General features: G+C 48.2%; 1 protein-coding gene across 2 annotated transcripts in view; it reads left to right on the top strand.

Annotated features, from left to right (window-relative positions):
• Positions 1-21,372, top strand: part of LOC147728656 (kynurenine/alpha-aminoadipate aminotransferase, mitochondrial-like) — a 486,130-nt gene that overhangs the window by 8,324 nt on the left and 456,434 nt on the right. The window contains exon 1 of one of the 2 annotated variants that reach the window (XM_086962432.1): positions 6-74. The exons of the other annotated variant lie outside the window; for it this stretch is intronic. Within the exon in view, the coding sequence (XP_086818558.1) occupies positions 65-74 (10 nt within the window). The 5' untranslated portion in view covers positions 6-64. Of the gene's footprint in view, positions 1-5; positions 75-21,372 lie in introns of those variants that run through there. 2 annotated transcript variants of the gene reach the window in all.

The following is a 21,372-nucleotide window of genomic DNA, read 5'->3' as shown; positions in this document are numbered from 1 at the left end:
TTTAACTTCTGGTCGATCGTATTCACAACTATGGCTGCCAACTCAGACATGAGTTCAACTTCACATGGTTTTAAGTAAGTTCACCATGGCGTGTTATTAGGAATTCTTTTCACTCTTAATTGTTATTTTATTGACAGACAGGTTTTTTGACATGTGCTCTATTCTTTTAGTTATGTCCATTGAAATTGATATTTCAGCTATTTTAGTTTTATGACTGCACATGTTTTATTGAGGAACAGCATGATAATAACTGCATGTAAATCGTGCATTTGTATAAGGCTACACGTTGCACATAGGGTTTACTCTAAATGACTGCTGCATGGTAGGCTATGTGTGTTGATTTCACAATCTTGGTTCACGTCCTTATTACCTCTCTGATCTTCACGAAGCCTGGTGATGGGTATTGCATTACCAGAAGCTGTTTCTTACTTCACCCTATTGTTTCATTGTTCCTTCTGGTCTCTAAAACCCTTGATGAAGGGCCATCTTAGCCCGAAATGTATTGGGATGATTTGAAAGTATTCACCGCACATGTGTTCTTTGAAGAATGAATACTTACTCCAACCTAATATGACTCACTCTGAGTACTTTTGTCATTTTTGAATGATCAAATCCATGATGAATTAAAATAAGCAAATTCAAAAAACATACTTGACTCTTATGAGCATTGACTACTTCCCTCCACCGGGAACCCTAGCAGTGCACATAAGGGAACACGAGAACACTATTCTTGCTTTTTACACATTTAATCAGAAACGAATACCTTTGTGCATGCTTGCAACAGTCTAATGGAATTACCACATATCCCAATTCCTTTGAACTATACAGAGTGAGTGAGCCAACTCATCCACATTCTAGAAGTGCCATTTTCAGACACATAATTTAAAAAACCACTGTTACTAAAAGGTGCACTATAAAATGTTGAGTACATTGAGCCCAAACTCCAAATCTCATGCTATTCCCAATTGAAAGTTATATTTATAAAATTTTGCAAAGCAGCTCCAATGATAGCCTTTAGGAGAGCTAGCCCTTGCAAAAGTGAAAAATGAAATACACAGTATTTCACTATCATGACATTCAAAACATTCCAGTACATGCCCTACCTTCAACAAAGACTGTACCCTGCCCATGGGGTTACCTTGGCCCTAACTTAGTAGTGCCTTACATATAAGAAAATGGAAGGTCAGGGCCTGTCAAGTGGGTGCGCTTGCAACCAGGCAGTTAAAAACGGCATGCACAGACACTGCAGTGGCAGGTATGAGACACATTTGAAAGGCTACTTATGTAGGTGGCATAATCAGTGCTGCAGGCCCAATGGTAGCATTTGATTTACAGGCCCTGGGCACACATGCACTCTACTAGGTACTTACCAGTAAATCAAATATGTCAGTCATGGATAACCAATCATGATCAGAATTTACACAGGGAGCACTTGCACTTTGCACTGATCAGCAGTGGCAAAGTGCCCAGAGTACCTCAATCAGCACAAACAAACGATGCCACTCAACTTTTGTATTCAGATCAAAAGACGGATGTTTCCTTCAGTGGCGGATTCTATTGGTGGGCCGACGGGCTGCACCTTTAATAATTTCACAGTGTTATCAAAGGTAATTGCAAAAAAGCGAGTACCATCCATTTTCCATTAAAAACGATGCATACTGTGCAGAGCTGCCTTGCCACAACAGATATCAGGCAACGAGGCAGATTCCATAAGGGCACAAGCGCTATATCGTATGTGCCAGTTACTTCATGGTTTGGGTGAACATTAAGCTATCTTTAATCAGTCTAGTATGGGCTAACATACTGCCAGCCCAGGTCGGCAACACTTAGGGGTCCCAGGAACCGCCTAGTAATGACAAGTTAAAGCTTCTCATTTTTGAAGCAGCCCTGGGTGTGTACAGTGTCAGCCCTGGACTCTCAGGGCTGCTTGTCAGTCATTAGAGCTGCCTCGTACAACTCCTCGCTTTCCCAAGTGTAACACAGTGACGACTTGGTTAAAGGAGGGATTACAGCCTTTGCAACAGGCCTTGTAGGCTGTGAGAGAGAGACCCGTGATGCCAAGGCCCGCCAGAAGCCGCTTGCTGGTGGCAAGAAAAGAAATCAGAACTCCGTCAACAACAACAAACGGAGCTGATGGCATTTCAGGACAAGACTGTTGGGCAAGTTAGTAGCCTACCTGTCTTTTACCTTCCTCTCACTTTTCCCTCTTTTCTCTGCTCGTTTTAAAGCCTCTATACTCCGGTTCACCCCTCACTTACTACCTCATTCCCTCCCTTCCGCTCTTCATTCTCCTTCATTTTCTATTTCCCTCTTTCTGTTTCAGCAGCTTGTAATACATCAGGCACTTGGCAGCCTTGTCAATTCTTCCTGGCTAAGAAGAAACAAAGACGATTTATTCGGCCGGTTCTGTATCTAGAAAGCAATTTGCCTAATTAAATTGGGCAACTGTATTTCTTGACTTAGAATGTAAGTCCGTAATCGATGTTTCTAAAATGTAATCATTTATTCCAGATGCATGTTTTACACGTTGCCTAATTACAACTTACATGCTGGATAAATTACTACTTTTCAGAAACATCAGATGTGTTTCTTCTCAGTCTAGCTGAATTTAGAATGCTGCCTGCTAGCGCGACCATTGCTCTGTGCGCTGTGATGCGAAGTCCAAGATAGGATGTCAACATAGTCTACACTCTTAACACCTATTTGACCCTTGACAGGCACTGTGAGAAACGTGCACTGGCTGCATGCAGTCAACTCCATAGCTCTCTATCTTGGCCCATTAAAAAAAAAACTGGAGGTGACTCATTCCAAAGTATTCACTATACACGAGTAATGTGCTACACGAAAAAAGCACAAAAACCCAGCATCTTGGAAATAGCAATCACTCTTAGTGAGTGAAGATTAAGTAAAACGTGAATTAGAAACATAAACTAAGACACTGGCATGAATTGCCTTACCTTTTTTTATTCATTGTTCAGAAATCAATTAGTGTTATTTGCCTGTAAAGTTAAGCACATGAATATAGGGCCCAACAGGGACCCATTTAACTTTCCGTTTTTATTACTTTTGGGCCTGAGACCAAGAGGGACCTGACCCACTTAAATCCCTGCAGAACGGCAGCCAACAAATAAATAAAAAGATGGATATCTTAATACAAAAATAGAAAACAACTTTTATGATGCAGCAATCTACACATTTACATTCTACATATTGTCAGTGTTTGCTTGAGTGTCTCAAAGTAGTAGAATGCGGTCGACAAAACAGACACGTACACCCACGTTAACAATTCCTTTATAAATGTCCATAAAACTTATATTTTTGGTCCTTTATCACAGAAATTGTGCTGAAAATGACACCAAAGTACGAACATTTAAAAAAACATTTTGAGCAGAACACCCCGACTCCTCCTCACAATAAATGTGTGCTCGCATGCAAAAACTCTTTCATTGCTCTTTCGCGCATCACTTTCAAATTCCACCAGCCGCCACTGAGTTTTCCTTGGAGTGTTTTTTTTAGGACTGACCGTCTTTATTCTGAGTTAGCGCCAAATCATTCCAATCACTCGAGTTGTCTTTGTCTTGTGCCTAATCTGCTGGAATATTCACTGCTTTAGCCACTAGATGGCGGAATTTCATCATAATTCTTTTTAACGGTCAGGCGTGTGTGAAGGTTAAAACCTTTCAGAATTTTTTGAGAATCTTCTCCAAGCATGTCGATAGTTGAATTGTGCGAAACATTATGACTAATAGTCATATTAACCATTAGGGAAGATCATCATTTCCAAACAGTGTACACATAGGAAGAGATACTTTTGCTTTTTGTCGGAGGAGGATGGGTCGCGGAAAGAGGAGGCGATGGTCTAATATGAGGATCGACTAGTGGCTGTCGGAAGCGGTGACGTAGCCAGGCATAACGTGTAGAATTCTCTGTCATTGCCTTGGTGCAGACAGAAAACAATCATAAATGTTGTGGAGCCGGAACACGTGGAGATGGAGCCTAGAGTGATTGGGGCCTTTTGAAGACAATTTCGATCTTCTCAGGAAGTGTAAAAATTTAGGACAAAGGCAGGGGCGGCTGGTGACATTTGAAAGTGGTGCGGCGTACAATTCAGGATGAGCGGCATGTAGCGAGCGAGCGGAGCATACCTTCTAATTACACTTCCACCACATCCATCCATCCTGAATCCATGACATTCATCCATCCTGCATCAATTACATTCATCCATCCATCCTGCATCCATGATTCATCCATCCATCCTGCATCTATGACATTCATCCATCCATCCTGAATCAATGATTCATCCATCCATCCTGCATCAATGACATTCATCCATTCATCCTGAATCCATGACATCCATCCATCCAGCATCAATGACATTCCTCCATCCATGATTCATCCATCCATCCTGCATCCATGATTCATCCATCCATCCTGCATCAATGACATTCATCCATCCATCCTGAATCCATGTTTCATCCATCCATCCATCCATCCTGCATCAATGACATTCATCCATCCATCCATCCATCCTGCATCAATCACATTCATCCATCCATCCTGAATCCATGACATTCATTCATCCATCCATCCTGCATCCATGATTCATCCATCCATCTATCCATCCTGAATCAATGAAATTCATCCATCCATCCTGCATCCATGACATTCATTCATCCATCCATCCTGCATCCATGATTCATCCATCCATCTATCCATCCTGCATCAATGACATTCATTCATCCATCCATCCTGCATCCATGATTCATCCATCAATCTATCCATCCTGAATCAATCACATTCATCCATCCATCCATCCATCCTGCATCAATGACATTTATCCATCCATCCATACTGCATCCATGATTCATCCATCCATCTATCCATCCTGAATCAATGTATTTTTCATGTCATAAAAATAAGCTATGGTCACTTTAAAACCAAACAGTGGCCCTAACATTCCGTGCCCCCACCTTCCTACTTGCCCCAATGTATCATTATATTTGAGACTACTCGCTTTGCATATCTCTGCTTTCATTATGTAAAGCGATTCGCCGCACATCAGGCCAGGTTTATGTCCTGCAAATGCCTAAAAGATACTTATTGTATAGGTGGACACTTCAGTTCGTGGATTTATTACTGAAACAATAGCCCTGGTACCAGCCAATCAAACCGCATAGAGAACAGCTCGCCAGCTGTGAAACCCCAGGTGCAGATAGTTCTTGCCAGTACAGAAACACAGCCTTCCGCGCTCTGATGTTAAGGCAATAAACAATTATGGTTATACATGAACCTTCTTTACCTTTAACCCTCCTCTTCGCAGTGGGACATTTTGTGTGATGAGGGAGCGCAGCGCCTCCACACACAGACGGGAGGCAGGATCACCACCAAAGGTACAGCCCCTTTAAGCCAATCCTGGCAGCGCCAGGGCATGGCTATTCTTCGCCCGTAGCACGCCCATTAGGAGCCCGAAGGGCTCCTAATGGGCATGCGCAAACAGGTCAAAACACAAGTGCGCATGCGTGGGCACGGTGCCCTCCGTCCCTACTCATGCGCACTTTTGTTGTGCTGATGCCTGTTGCCCCCCACTGGTCTGACAATCATGTTAGTCAACATGACGCGGACCGGGCGGTCCGGCGTCATGTTGACTGACACGATTGTCAGTTCAACCTCGGCGTCTTTAAACTTAAGTAAACTGAGAGTTTACTTAAGTTCAAAGACGCCGAGGGAGCTGCGGGCGAGGGGGCTACGCCCCCGACGGCCCAATGGACGCACCGCGCCTGGACAAAGGGTCAAAATTCAGGACAGAAGGTCAAAATTCAGGACAAAACTTCGGGACAAAAGGCAAGCTTTACAGACAGGAAGTTGGGCGATAGTATAAAAGTATGGTGTAATGTGTCATGTATGAGATGCACCTGAATCTCCTGCTAGAAGACTCATTTTTAATGCAACTTTAGTTTTTAATTTGTATACATGTTTGTCTACAAGAAATTGTTTTCACTGCTCACACTTGTCACCATTGGCAGAAGTGGATTGACAGAGAGGATCTAGGGTATAACTATTAGGAGAGCAACAGTTATGTTTGGTGATCTGACCAATCGTGTTTGTTTTCCTCTTTTTTGCCTAGGACTTGCGGTGAAATTATTATCCTGATTTGGTCCCTCACTGTATGTGCAGCATCATCATCTCACTGGGGAAACAGGATGAATTGATTTGTGGAGTACTGAGATGTTGGTTATTGGATGTGATTCAGACTCAAAGACTTGTCGGTATATATTTATATCGGAGTCATTAACCCACTTGGGCAACAAATCATAATATTGGAGCACTGGCTCAGAATTATTTTCGTATTTTTTGTTGGGGGCACTCACCACTGAATCTGTGCTATTGAACGATAATTTTGGGTACACACTATGCATTAATATATGAATATACTAAGGGACAGTTATAAATGGAACTTTCCATTAATTGCAATTAAGTTCAAAACAGGATTTTCATACCTCATATTAAGGTGCACATTGAGGAATGTGCCATATATGCATTGATTAGCAACACGATGTATTTTTGCTTTTCACCACTCCAAGATGGCCGCTACAACGAAATGTTTCATGCCCTTTGTTTATGTTAACTGCCAAAAGTCACGTGCACATTTTGTTTGTTCACAACTTTACTTAAACACATGTATTTTTGCTTGTTAGACCACCCGTGACCAAGGCGAGTTGTCGCCGAAACGCGTTGGGGGTTGTTTCCTTACTCTTATCAACATGCTGGAGTGGAATTGATTAAATATGCACCTTGAATACACGCCTTGTTTTGGAGCGGTTATTTGAAAAGACTGTATCTGGAGTGCAAGGGCACATCAGTTTTGTTGTGCCTGGTGAAAGCTATAGAATTTACAGGGTTCCCTCTATCCCTGTCTTGCACTGCAGTCATGGTGTCCCGGTGCACATGGAGGAAGTGGTTTGGATTAATTGATAGTATAAAAGTGTGTAAATAGACATACCCTTAAGTACAAGTCAAAAAAAGATTATATCAAGTTGAGACAATCGTGCACTCCCTGGTTTTTGGGTATGTGCGCAGCTTTGAGCAACTGTGCAGGCAGGGCTTTAAGTGGGGTGAAAAAACTGGCGGGTCTCTCAAGGGGGCGTGGCCAATGTAATTAAGGGCGTGCCTTAAAACACGTAAGCTAAAGGTTTGTGCTTAGCATAGTGTGCCGCTCCACTGGTATTTTGATGTTTCTGTCTTAAATCCAGATATACGATACAACAAGTAACATCATACTTACAACAAATCAGGACTATTGGCTTTGTCAATGGTTGTTAGTTGCATAAGATAAAAAAGCAGCAACTGTGGCTTGTATATAATATTGAAAAAGCTTCCATATAAAGACCTGGTGACACCACAATAATGTTGCTGCTCCTTAGTTCCGAAAAGAGAAGAGAAATCCAAAGAGAAACTGGCTCTCTTTAAAGGATTTCTCTTCCCCTATAACGCCAGGGCACAAAACAGAGCCCGATAGAGACCCGGTTCGAGGCTTCCGATAAAAAAAACTGCCAGTGCGAAGACCCGGTGAGACCCGGTCAACTTAAAGCCCTGTTTTCAGGTCATTTTGGGTTATTTCATATGATAATAATCTATACGGTTACTGCACTGGGTTGTCCAGTTTGATATTTTATTTACAACTCCTGGTTCTACGCAGGCATGTTTGGTGAGAGAAGTGGTAAGGAAGATCTGCTCAGATGGACTTTGTTACTAGCATCTCATATCTGTGAGATGTAAAGCGGCACGCATAGGTGAACTAAAGGGAGGATTGCTGTGATTAAACCCACTATAGGGAACACATTATGGGTGTTTCAGCAAGAGGAACTTAAAATATGAAATCTGACTTTGCTTATGGGAGCTTTGCAGAGAGTTGCAGTAGCTGACGGAAGTCACAAAAGTGCTTTTCCCTGCAGCTTTCTTAAAGAAGGCGCTGTCGATACACTATCACAGAGTTTATTTTTGACGCCTTGCCCATTGCTACAAACACAATATGCATCTCAAGCACAGCTCATAGCAAATCAAATCAAATCAGGTGTTGGTTAAGCGCAACTACTCACCGGTAAGGGTCTTAAGACGCTGGGGGATGTGGGGGGGGGGGGATTTCGCAGGTCCCAGTCCATCAAGGAAGGGTCTGTAAAAGAGCCAGGTTTTGAGGTTTCTTGCGAAGATGGGGAGCGATGTTATCTGTTTGAGGTGGAGCGGAAGGTTGTTCCAGGCTATTGCTGAGCGGAAGGAGAAGGAGCAGCCTCCCGATCTGGTCTTTCTGACGCTGGGGACCACGGCGTAGGAGAGCTAAGTTGATCGTAGGGTCCTTTGGGGTGCGTGGAATTTGTGTCGGCTGTCCAGGTATGCTGGTCCGGTGTCGTGGAGGGCCTTTTAAGCGTGGGTTAGCATCTTGAAGGTGACTCTAACTTCGATGGGGAGCCAGTGGAGTGTGCACAGGTGCTGGGAGATCTCGCAGTGTTGAGGACCAGTCTTGCGGCTGTATTTTGGATGTTCTGTAGCTTGTGGGTGAGGTTTTTGTTTATTCCATCATAGAGTGCTTTGACATAGTCGAGTCTGCTGGTGACCAGGGCGTGAGTGACAGTCTTTCTGTGTTCGAGGGGGATCCATTTGAAACTCTTACGTAGGAGGGGAAGGGTGTGGAAGCAGGAGGACGAGACAGAGTTGATCTGGCGGTTAATTTTGAGCTCTGAGTCCAGGAAGATTCCCAGGTTGCGTGCATGGTCAGTCGGGTTGGGCGGGTTTCCGAGGGCAGGGGGCCACCAGGTGTCATTCCAGGCATCTGGGTTTGGGTCCATGATGAGTACTTCCATTTTGTTGGTGTTTAAAAGTAGGCAGCTGTTTTTCATCCATTTGGTGACGGCTTCCATGCCTTCTTGAAAGTTGTGTCTGCCGCAGTTGGGTTAGTTGGATAGGAAGAGTATGAGTTTGGTGGTGTCTGCGTATGACACAATGTTGAGTCTGTAGTTTCTGATGATGGGGGCGAGAGGAGCCATGTAGACACTGAAGAGCGTACGGCTGAGGGAGGATCCTTGGGGGACTCAGCAGGTGGTAGGTTTAGGGTCCGAGAGGAAAGGTGGGGGGGAATCTGACCCGCTGTGTTCTGCCGGAGAGGAAGGAGCGGATCCTGTCGAGGGCCTTGTCTTGGATCCCTGCTTCGTGGAGTCTGCCTATTAGGGTGCGGTGAGCGGCTGTGTCGTATGCCGCTGGGAGGTCGAGGTGGATGAGGGCTGCTGTTTCTCCTTTGTCAAGTAAGGTGCGGATGTCGTCTGTTGCGGCGAAGAGGGCGGTTTCCGTGCTGTGTTTTTTTCTGAGGCCGGACTGGGAGGAGTCGAGGATGTTGTGCTCTTCGATGAATGTGGTGAGTTGGCTGTTGATGGCTTTCTCCATTACTTTTGCTGGGAACAGGAGCAGGGAGATGGGTCTGTAGTTTTTGATGTCGGTGGGGTCCACCAAGGGTTTCTTCAGGAGGGGGTTGATCTCAGCGTGTTTCCATTGGTCAGGGATCAAGGCAGTTGATGGTGTAGAAGAGCATGTGTGCAATCGTGTCGGCGGCTCTGTTGAAAATGTGGTGGGGGCAGGGGTCTGTGGGTGCCCCGGAGTGGATTGACTTCATCGTCTTCAGTGTGTCTTCGGTGGTGAAAGCTGGCCAGTTGTCGATCGCTGGCTTCCGGGTGTCGGGGGTGGTTGATGAGGGTTCAGTGTGTTGGTTGTCTTCGTCAAAGTTGTTGTAGATGCTCTTGATTTTGTGGTGGAAAAAGGTGCTGAGTTTGTCGTACTATGAGGGTCTCCCTAAAACCTTACACCCCCAAAAAAATATGCAAACATTTACAAATATGAGTGTAACATTCAGGTAGCATTCGGGTGTCACTCAAAATTTCATATGCCTGATGTATAAATCGCACACGTAAGCACAGAGCAAATACAGAATAGGAACACATAGGAAAGGGAGTAGCCAGAAAATGTAAATACCTCCCACTTTGAAATAAAGTTCTTATGGCACCAAGAAAGCAAAGTAAGTCATTACAACCCTCCCCGGAAGAGCTCCATTGTCCAAGGATCTAGCCATTCATCCTTCCATCAAACCCCTGATATCGACAGTTTCAAATGTACATTCTGTCATCTATTAATTCTTTCATCCATCATTCAGTCTTTATTCTGTCCTTCCGTCTGTGTGCCCATCCCTATTAAACCTTTTCAACCATCTACAAACCTATTTAGGGCCGGACTGGGAACTGAAAGCAGCCTGGCAAATTTTTCCAGACCAGCTCCCGTCCAGAAAGCAGCGAGCGAGCCCAACCACTACTAAGGGGTTGGGGAGGTTCTTCCCCCAAGAACATTTTGGCAAAAGACAGACCAAAATGGTGAATTTTACAGCACATTTTTCATTACATATTCAATTGTATCAACTTTCAAAGCACAGTAAATAGTAGATGATGACCTTAAAGAGCACCAGGTTACCCACCAAGTCATATGTACCCATAGACCTTGTTTGAGAGAGCACCAACAAGAGACAAAAGTAGTGAATCAGAGAGAACAAAGTAAAAGTGAGACCAGCCCCCACATGGTGTGTAGCGAGCAAGCGCAGTGAGCAACCACTACTAGGGGAGTTTAGGGGGTTGTCCCCCCAAGAAAATTTCAGACAGAAAGAGCAAAGCATTTTCCAACACATTTTTCATTACATATTAGATTGTATTAATTATTAAAGCATAGTAAATGATTACCTTATGGAGCACCAGGATACCCAGTCATAAATCACAGACATTTCCACAGAGAACACTAAAAAATGAAATGTCGACCGCAAAACATGAATTTTAATATAACCAATTTATTCTTCATATATAATAGCATAAAGTCATTTACAAAATGCACTTAACTTCAAACAATTGTGCAAAGGTTGATAGTAAAAAGTGTACAAGACAAGGTGTACTTCAACCCTTGTGGTACCAACACTTTTGCAAAGAGCTGATACTCTTTAGTGCTACCGGAAGTAACACTTCTAAAGAGGACTGATTTCCTTTCTTGGTGCAGCACGCCACTGGGTGTAATAACTGTGAAAGATCAGTGACTGCACTTCTGAGGTGAATGCAGCAAAATGGGACAGTGAGCACCCACTTTATTTATTTTAAACATTTGCTTACCCGTTTGCAGCAATGCTGTGTGTGGGCTGAGGCATTTTTTGTTTGCAACTGCAAGATTTGGGTGCCCTTTGGAGTGAGTTGTTCTGCCATAAGGGTGCCCTCACTGAATAGTTCTTGAAAAGGGAAGTGTCTGAATTTCTAAGTTCATTGAGGAACAAAAGGCCCATAATAATAATAATTAAAGAAAAAAAGTAACAGAAGACCAGTTAGGTTTCCCCTCAGTGAGGCAATGTAAGTGTTGCCAATTAGTTTTGCTGTGTATGTATTCTCTAATGAGTTCTGGAAAAGGCCTGAGGGATGCTGTTGCCAAAATATAGTGAAGGCTCTCTGCCTCCACATGCCCCCTGCTCATCACATGCCTTCGATGTCCTTCTGGATTCCAGGTTGATGCATGTAGTATGTTTCAACCTCTGAGGGATGGTGATGGCTCATGGTTGGCTAAGTTACATGCAGGATCAGGGTCCGAGATAGCCGCTCCCCGAGTCATCAATCAGCGCCTGCCCCGCCTAGAGCCTGTGGCCAGTCACCACCTCGTTCCGCCCCTGCTCACAACAAGCAAAACCACTACACTGCGGAACTGGGACTGGGCCTAACCCTTTTGCCCCTTGCCCCTTTAGGCCCCTTTTGCTCCCTTTTGCTTTTAATTCATTTCTCTGGCCCGGTCGCGACACCCCCATAGAGTGCCGCCCAGCGCCCACCACCCAGTGGTTGAGGTGGGGGAAAAAAAGTAGGGGAACCGTGGGCCTAGAATCAGAGGGCAGGAATAACCCGTGGATTGGGTCAGTGGGCGATGTCAGAGGTGTGGCAGAAAGAGCAAAATGTCCCAATTTTTAGTATTTGTTTCCGATTTCACTAACCGGTTACAGCCTATTACGTTGTTTAATTTATCCAATGGATACACAAGTGTATTTAAGGTTTACTATTAGTTATTGACATTAAAATACATTCACAAAGTGGGATACGTTTCCAATCATAGAATGTCCCAAATATTCTTAAAAGTAAAATCACAAGCCTGTTGTCTCCTAGCCATGGAGTTTCTGTCATCAGATCTTCTCCTCCCTTTTCCACAAGAGCAGTTCAAATATGAATGGCAAAGTATCCTAGTTTTCAAATGTTTTCCACATAAATATGGCTACACTTGGAGCAAACGTGCTTCCCATGTTGATCCCATGTTTTTGAAGATATGATGTGGCCTCAAATTGAAAGAAGTTTTTTCTGAGTGCCCATTTACAGTACTCCATAACCAGGTTCCTTGGTGCCTGGCAAGCCCATTCTTCCTCAAAAGCACTTCTTCAACTATGTTAAGGGTTTCCGCATGTGTGAGACAAGCCTAGAGACTCTCAATGTCCAAACCCATCAGTATGTGTATTTCTGGATCGTATTGCATATCCTTCAGTAGTCTTAGTACTGCCTTTGTGTCTTTCAAATAAGTATCCGTTCTTTAGAGAATTGGTCTTAGGAACTCATCTTCAAATCTGGATATGGGTATAGGAGACCAGCATCCTGGACCCGCCCCAGTCCGGATTCCGCAGCAACCCTAGCACCAAAACCGCCCTCATCGCCGCCACCGATAACATCAGGACCCTGATAGACAATGGACAAACAGCAGCCCTCATCCTCCTGGACCTGTTAGCTGCCTTCGACACGTTCTGCCACCGCACGGCCACCAGCTGCTGCGTGTGCCCCTTGCCTGCCCTCTGCCTCGCTGCTGCCTCGTTTGCCGGTTGCCGGCTGACTCCGCTGCGGTTGTTTTTGCCCTTGTTTTGTCGATAATTTGTGCCTGTTTTGTTTCATTTTCATTTTGCCCTTGTTTTGTCGATAATTTGTGCCTGTTTTGTTTTATTTCATTTTCCCCGTGTTTTGGTTTTCCTTCCTTGTTGTCCGCCTACCTCGCCGCCCTCCGCCCTCCCTTCCCGCCACAGCCGCTTTTCCCCGCCCCTTTTTCTATTCTGTACCCTCCCCGCTCCCGCCTCCCAGCTGCTCCGCCCACCCGCGCACTTGGCCTTAAATGGCGACCGTGCGACGCAGGTGAGTGTGACCCACTTGTGGGACACCCCCGCGCCGCACGGCCACCAGCTGCTGCGTGTGCCCCTTGCCTGCCCTCTGCCTCGCTGCTGCCTCGTTTGCCGGTTGCCGGCTGCCTCCGCTGCGGTTGTTTTTGCCCTTGTTTTGTCGATAATTTGTGCCTGTTTTGTTTCATTTTCATTTTGCCCTTGTTTTGTCGATAATTTGTGCCTGTTTTGTTTTATTTCATTTTCCCCGTGTTTTGGTTTTCCTTCCTTGTTGTCCGCCTACCTCGCCGCCCTCCACCCTCCCTTCCCGCCACCGCCGCTTTTCCCCGGCCCTTTTTCTATTCTGTACCCTCCCCGCTCCCGCCTCCCAGCTGCTCCGCCCACCCACGCACTTGGCCTTAAATGACGACCGTGCGACGCAGGTGAGTGTGACCCACTTGTGGGACACCCCCGCGCCGCACGGCCACCAGCTGCTGCGTGTGCCCCTTGCCTGCCCTCTGCCTCGCTGCTGCCTCGTTTGCCGGTTGCCGGCTGCCTCCGCTGCGGTTGTTTTTGCCCTTGTTTTGTCGATAATTTGTGCCTGTTTTGTTTCATTTTCATTTTGCCCTTGTTTTGTCGATAATTTGTGCCTGTTTTGTTTTATTTAATTTTCCCCGTGTTTTGGTTTTCCTTCCTTGTTGTCCGCCTACCTCGCCGCCCTCCGCCCTCCCTTCCCGCCACCGCCGCTTTTCCCCGCCCCTTTTTCTATTCTGTACCCTCCCCGCTCCCGCCTCCCAGCTGCTCCGCCCACCCGCGCACTTGGCCTTAAATGGCGACCGTGCGACGCAGGTGAGTGTGACCCACTTGTGGGACACCCCCGCGCCGCACGGCCACCAGCTGCTGCGTGTGCCCCTTGCCTGCCCTCTGCCTCGCTGCTGCCTCGTTTGCCGGTTGCGGGCTGCCTCCGCTGCGGTTGTTTTTGCCCTTGTTTTGTCGATAATTTGTGCCTGTTTTGTTTCATTTTCATTTTGCCCTTGTTTTGTCGATAATTTGTGCCTGTTTTGTTTTATTTCATTTTCCCCGTGTTTTGGTTTTCCTTCCTTGTTGTCCGCCTACCTTGCCGCCCTCCGCCCTCCCTTCCCGCCACCGCCGCTTTTCCCCGCCGCTTTTTCTATTCTGTACCCTCCCCGCTCCCGCCTCCCAGCTGCTCCGCCCACCCGCCCACTTCGCCTTAAATGGCGACCGTGCGAGCGCGCAGCGGTCACGCGCAGCGGGCGCGCCGTTTGTGCGCCGAAGGCGCGCCAAAGGTAAGCCCGTCTACGCCCGTCCGCGCCTGGACCGCGCCCAGTGCCAGGACCCCTGGCCCACGAGGACCCCGACCGACCCGCTGGACGTACTCCGCCGCCACCCTCACCGCTCTCAACACCGGCCGACTCCCAGAATGCCATCAAGCCACTCCACGACGTACCCACGGACCTTTCTGCTGCCACGCCTGCAAGTTCACCTGCATCCGGACCAGCCTCGCACCAGCACCCGCCAAGTCGAACACCAGCAGCACCCACCTCAAGTGCATCCTGCTCAACACCCGCTCCGTCCACAGACACGCCATCGAACTCTGGAACCTCCTAGACGCCACAGCCCCTGACGTTGCCTTCCTCACGGAGACCTGGATGAACGCCTCTTCAGCTCCCGACATCGCCATCGCCATCCCAGAGGGCTACAAGATCGTCCGGAGGGACCAAAACGCCAACCAGATGGGAGGAGGCATCGCCATCATCCACAGGAGCACCATCCGTCTCACGACCAGCACCGACAACACCCTGACCAGCGCCGAACACCTGCATTTCCAGATCCACACCAACCCGAACACCACCCTCAGAGGCACCCTGATCTACCGACCCCCTGGACCACGCACGCAATTCAGCGAGGACATCGCCGACTTCGTCAGCCCGCATGCCCTCCCCTCCGCTGACTACATCCTCCTGGGAGACCTCAACTTCCATCTGGAGAACAACAACGACCGCAACACCAGCACCCTGCTCGACAACCTCGCCAACCTGGGACTCAAGCAACTGGTGTCCACCCCCACCACCTCGCCGGACACACACTCGACGCAGTCTTCTCTTCCAGCACAGACATCGACTTCAGCCACGCCACAGAGCTTCAATGGATGGACCACAGCTGCGTCCACTTCACCTTCAAGAGAACGACGACCCACCAACACCAGCAACAGGCCGCCCGCAGAAGCTGGAACAAGATCACAGCAGACCAGCTCGCCACCTCCCTGAGCCAGCACCCTCCTGCCAGCTCAGCGAACCCCAGCCAGGCCGCCGACAACCTCACGAAGTGGATCAGCAACTGCGCGGACGAACTCGCCCCACTGAGGACCCCGCCTAGCAGACCCGGCAGCAAGAAGGCCCCATGGTTCACCGACGAACTCAAGAGCTCCAAGAAGAACTGCCGAGCCCTCGAGAAAGTCTGGAGAAGGGAACCGACACCGGACAACAGGACCTCCTTCAAACTTGCCACCCGGAAACACCACCAGCTGATCCGCGCCGCCAAGAAAACAGCATTCAAGGACCGGTTGGACAACAACGCACACAACTGCAAGGAACTCTTCAACATCGTGAAAGAGCTTTCCAACCCCAGCGCAGGAAACAACGACATCACCCCATCGCAAGACCTCTGCAACTCCCTCGCTTCATACTTCCACAACAAGATCGCGGACATACACAACAGCTTCAACGACCAACCAACGCACACCATGACCGAGCAAACACCCCCCACCACCACCCTCCACGCCTGGTCCCCGATCAGCACCGAAGACACCATCCGCACGATGAACTCCATCCACTCCGGATCACCGACCGACCCCTGCCCTCACCACGTCGTCAACAAGGCCGACGCTGTCATCGCACCCCACCTGCGAGACATCATCAACACATCCTTCGACACCACCATCTTCCCTGAGAGCTGGAAACACGCCGAACTCAGCGCTCAACTCAAGAAACCAACAGCGGACCCCACCGACCTCAAGAATTACCGCCCCATCTCGCTCCTCCCGTTTCCAGCCAAAGTCATCGAGAAGACCGTCAACAAGCAGATGGCCGCCTTCCTCGAGACGAACGGATCCCTCGACCCCTCACAGTCCGGCTTCCGAGCCAACCACAGCACCGAGACCGCCTTCATCGCCGCCACCGATGACATCCGAGCCCTGATGGACAATGGAGAAACAGCGGCCCTCATCCTCCTAGACCTCTCCGCGGCATTCGACACGGTCTGCCACCGCACCCTAGTACGGCGCCTCAGCAACATCGGAATCCAGGACAAGGCGCTGGAATGGATCATCTCCTTCCTCGACGGAAGAACACAGAGAGTCCGCCTACCACCGTACAAGTCAGAGGCCTCCGAAGTCATCTGCGGCGTCCCCCAAGGATCATCTCTGAGCCCCACCCTCTTCAACGTCTACATGAGCCCCCTCGCGGCCATCGTACGCAAACACAACCTCAGCATAATCTCCTACGCCGACGACACCCAGCTGATCCTCTCCCTGACCAACGACCCCGCCGCCGCCAGAGCCAACCTGCACGAAGGGATGAAAGAGGTAGCCGAGTGGATGACGACCAGCCGCCTGAAACTGAACTCGGACAAGACGGAGGTCCTCATCCTGGGCTCCTCACCCTCCGCCTGGGACGACTCCTGGTGGCCTCCCGCCCTGGGCACCGCCCCCAAACCGACAGACCATGCACGCAACCTGGGCTTCATCCTGGACCCCTCCCTCTCCATGACCAGGCAAGTCAACAACGTCTCCTCGGCGTGCTTCAACATCCTACGCATGCTAAGGAAGATCTTCTGGTGGATCCCCACCGAGACCAGGAAGACCGTCACCCAGGCCCTCGTCACCAGCCGACTGGACTACGGCAACGCCCTCTACGCCGGTACCACCGCCAAGCTCCAGAAGAGACTCCAGCGGATCCAGAACGCCTCAGCCAGACTCATCCTCGACATCCCACGAACCAGCCACATCTCCGGACATCTGAGAGACCTTCACTGGCTCCCCGTCAACAAAAGAATCACCTTCCGCCTCCTCACCCACGCACACAAAGCCCTACACGACCAAGGCCCGAGCTACCTCAACAGCCGAGTCAACTTCTACGCTCCCAAACGCCACCTCCGATCAGCCAACCACGCCCTCGCCGCCGTCCCCCGCATCCGAAGAGCGACTACAGGAGGAAGGTCCTTCTCCTACCTGGCCGCCAAGACCTGGAACTCCCTCCCGACCGACCTGCGCCTGACCCAAGACCACCTCTCCTTCAGGAAGAAGCTGAAGACCTGACTGTTCGAGCAGTAGCGGCCCCCCCCCGCCCCCCCCCCAGCGCCTTGAGACCCTACGGGTATGTAGCGCGCTTTATAAGTGTCACTGATTGATTGATTGATTGAACATGCCTACACGACGCCGGGATCCAAAAGAAGGGCCTGGACTGGACCACATTCTTCCTCTCCGGCGAACAAAGAGCGTCCGCCTCCCCCCCCCATATGCACCAAAGCCACTGAGATCAGCTGCGGCGTACCCCAGGGCTCATCCATCAGCCCAACGCTATTCAACATCTACATGGCACCCCTCACCCAAGTCGCCCGACAGCATAACCTCAACATCATCTCCTACGCCAATGACACCCAACTGATCGTCTCCCTCACCAAAGACCCTCACACCGCCAAGACCACCCTCCACGAAGGAATGAAGGCTGTCGCCGAATGGATGAGGAACAGCCAACTGAAGCTGAACTCAAGACAAGACAGAGGTCCTTATCCTCGTATCTACCCCTTCAGCCTGGGACGACTCCTGGTGGCCGACCACACTGGGAACAGCCCTGACACCCACCGACTACGCACGCAACTTAGGGGTCACCCTCGACTCCACCCTCTCCATGACTAAGCAGGTCATCACCGTCTCCTGCTCCTGCTTTAACACCCTCTGCATGCTCCGCAGAATCCACAAGTGGATCCCCAGCGTAACGAGAAGAACGGTCACCCAGGTCCTCATCACCAGCAGGTTGGGCCACAAAATTGCCCTCTACGCAGTAACTTCGGCCTAAATCCTGAGACGGCTTCAACATATCCAGAACGCCTCTGCACATCTGATCTTCGACATCCCAAGCCGCAGCCACATTACCCCCCACCTGAGAGACCTGCACTGGCTCCCCTTTAACAAGAGGATAACCTTCTAGCTCCTCATCTACGCGCACAAAGCACTCCACAACACCGGAACAGCATACCTCAACAGATGACTCAGCTTCTACACTCCCACCCGCCAGCTCCGCTCTGCCAGCCTCGCCCGCGCCGCAGTTCCCAGCATCCAAAGAACGACTGCCGGCGGCAGATCCTCCTCCCACCGCCAAGACCTGGAACACCCTCCGCACCCACCTACAGCAGACCCAGGACCTGCCAGCCTTCAGAAGACTCCTCAAGATCTGGCTCTTCGAGGCAGTAGCAGCATCCCCCTCCCCAGCTCCTTGAGACCCTCACGGGTAAGTAATGCACTTTATAAGTGTCATGATTAATTGATTGAGTATTGATCCAATCTCTGATAAAGTTGGACACCCAGAGGGGTTTTCCATTGTTTTGTGGATCTTGGGGATGCTATAGAAGTAGGGAGTGATCAGGTTTACGTTGTTAAAAAAATTTCCCTTTTTTCGTGTTATCAAGTCATGTACCAAGGCCTCTTCAGTCATGCTGGCAATCCAGATCTTGAGAAACTCTGTAGGGTCCATGGTGAGGGAAATGTAATTCCTCCTGCCGCCTCCTAACAGTCTTTGGCTGCTTTTCCTATAGGTTTCGGTCGTTTGTATGACTATAGCTCCGCCTTTATCAGCCGGTTTGATAACTATACTAGTGTGCCTGGATAGCTCTTGAATGGCTGTGTCTTCCTCTCTTGTGGTGTTGTGGAAGACCCATATTGTTGTTGAGTCTATGTCTCCAATGTCCTTCAAAACCGCCTTTTCAAATGCTAGTACCTTGACCGGAATGGTGGTAGGTTGGGGGTGAAGGGGAATTTCATTCTAATCCCGGTGTCACTTGTTTTGTCCTCTTGCGGTGGTTTTCCTTAAAAAAAGGCATTCCGTTTGATTTTCCTGATAAATTAATTTACTTCACGGCTGAGTTGAAATGTATACAGACTTGCAATTGGGATGAAATCTGAACCTTTCTCTAGTACCCCTATCTGTGGGGTCGAAAGTGATTTGAGGTTAACCACTAAGCTGGGCGGTGTTTTGTTCCTGCCTGGTTGTTCCCTTATGTGCTAATTCGCCTGGTGGTTATCCTTGCTTGTTCTGCTGCTGATGTCCATTGGACGAGGGTTTCTCTCTTCATTCTCCCCTTTGGGCATCTTTGGCCCTGCCTTAAAAAAAGGCTTTGGTTGATTGTGTGTATAATTGTGTTATTGGCCCTGTGGTGGTCCCAAGTATTCGGGTGGTTGCTGGTGCATTTGCGGTTGTGGGGGTGGGTGGCGTAATAATAAGCCATAGGGTATGCTGGCGGGCTGTTACATAGTGTCCAAACCCTCCCTTGTCAATAGCCATGCACTTGGTTCCACCAATAATTCCTCCGCCTCTATGATACTTTATATGCATTGAAAGCTCAAAAATAGCCCAGATGCGGAAATAACTCTTCTATATTTATTTCCACAGACTCGATAAATGATCACCAGGCAGGTGGTATAAGTATATGCACCTTTTATTAGCGTGCATTAAATCATTTGTCTAGTATATGACATTCGGAGTGGAACCAGGCAATTACAATAATAGTGATTTCCCTAGGTCCTGAAGAATAGCCAATAGGAGTATGGCTAGAAACATGTCAACCTTTTAGGAATTAGGAACATTACCCCTTCTTTTCAAAAAATTCCCCTCTGCTTTTACCCATATTGACTGGGGATCAGAATAAAGAACCAAACCTGCTAGCCAGGTATTTTAAAAAGACTTCACCCCCCCACTCCTCCCTCCAAATTAATCTTTTTTTTTGTCATTGCATAATTTTTCATAGTTTTTCTGCATAACTCTTAGGTCACAGCACCCCGTTCTGCAGCGGAGTGACATGGACCCAATGATAAAGCATGCCACCAAGGGATAACCCTGGTAGGAGAGGGTTTTACAATAAACTTATGTTTTGTCCTAGGAAATGGTTAGACTCTTCAGAATAGCTGGGTGCTTGTTTTGTGTGATAAACAATTAACTGATTTTGCCAGGTGCATTGTGATTTGACTTCTACCTAGGAGATATCCATGTGAAAGCACACCTAGCCTATACTTTTCCTACCTGTTCATGTATCTGTCTCAGTCGTTATCCTGACTAATCCCATATAATTGCAAAGGGAACCTTTACTAACGTCTTCTGTTACTAACTACATGAAGCTCAATAAAATAAGTCATTCGTGTGCCTTTAGCGCACTAGCCGTGCTAAATCTAACTCCTTCTAGCTTGCGGATGCAAGTTGGAGGCTGTCCTCTGGGGCCTGCAATCCTCAAACTGAGTGAACATATCTACATTTGAAACTAAGACAAACGTGCTAGGGAAGACTACTTAAGTTCCCTAGTTTGCCGGGTTGTGCACTGACCACTTACACTCATGCTTGGCTGTTTGGCAGGACTTTATTTACTTATCATGGAGATTTCATGTGATTTTTCACAGAATAAGACCTTAGTTCATGCATTCACGTTGCCTATTGTAAACTATTAGTTTGAGTTAGCATACTAGCATATGGCTGAGATACCCGCCACCCCCTCTCAACACAATCCCCAAGAATTGGGAAACCGGAAACAGTTCTTGAACTTTTGGAAGGCGGGAAGGGAGTTACCCTTCCCGGCCGTATTTATTAAAATATGAAACAAAATCAAAACATTAAAATACAGTTTCATATTATGTACAATTTCATTTCCACATTACGATGTTTGGCTAACCTTAACAGATCTCTAATACAAAGGTTCTCCTAGCCGAACTAACATCCTACAAAACATTTGACTTGAAATTGTACATCCTAACGTTAAGGGCCAACAGCAAGGTCGTAACCGGTGTCAGATCCCTAAACCAGAAATACCACCCTCACTTGTGAGGGGAGCAACCGCACAGAGGCGTACCTCAAGTGCATCTACCAATTTCCCTTGGACTTGACGGGGGCCCCAATGAACTCGACGCCATTTAACGG

This window comes from Lissotriton vulgaris, chromosome 3_1 (genome assembly GCF_964263255.1).
Source record: "Lissotriton vulgaris chromosome 3_1, aLisVul1.2, whole genome shotgun sequence".
Classification (NCBI taxonomy): Eukaryota; Metazoa; Chordata; class Amphibia; order Caudata; family Salamandridae; genus Lissotriton; species Lissotriton vulgaris.
The sequence above is the reverse complement of the archived record's forward strand: the minus strand, read 5'-3'. Positions and strand labels throughout refer to the sequence as shown.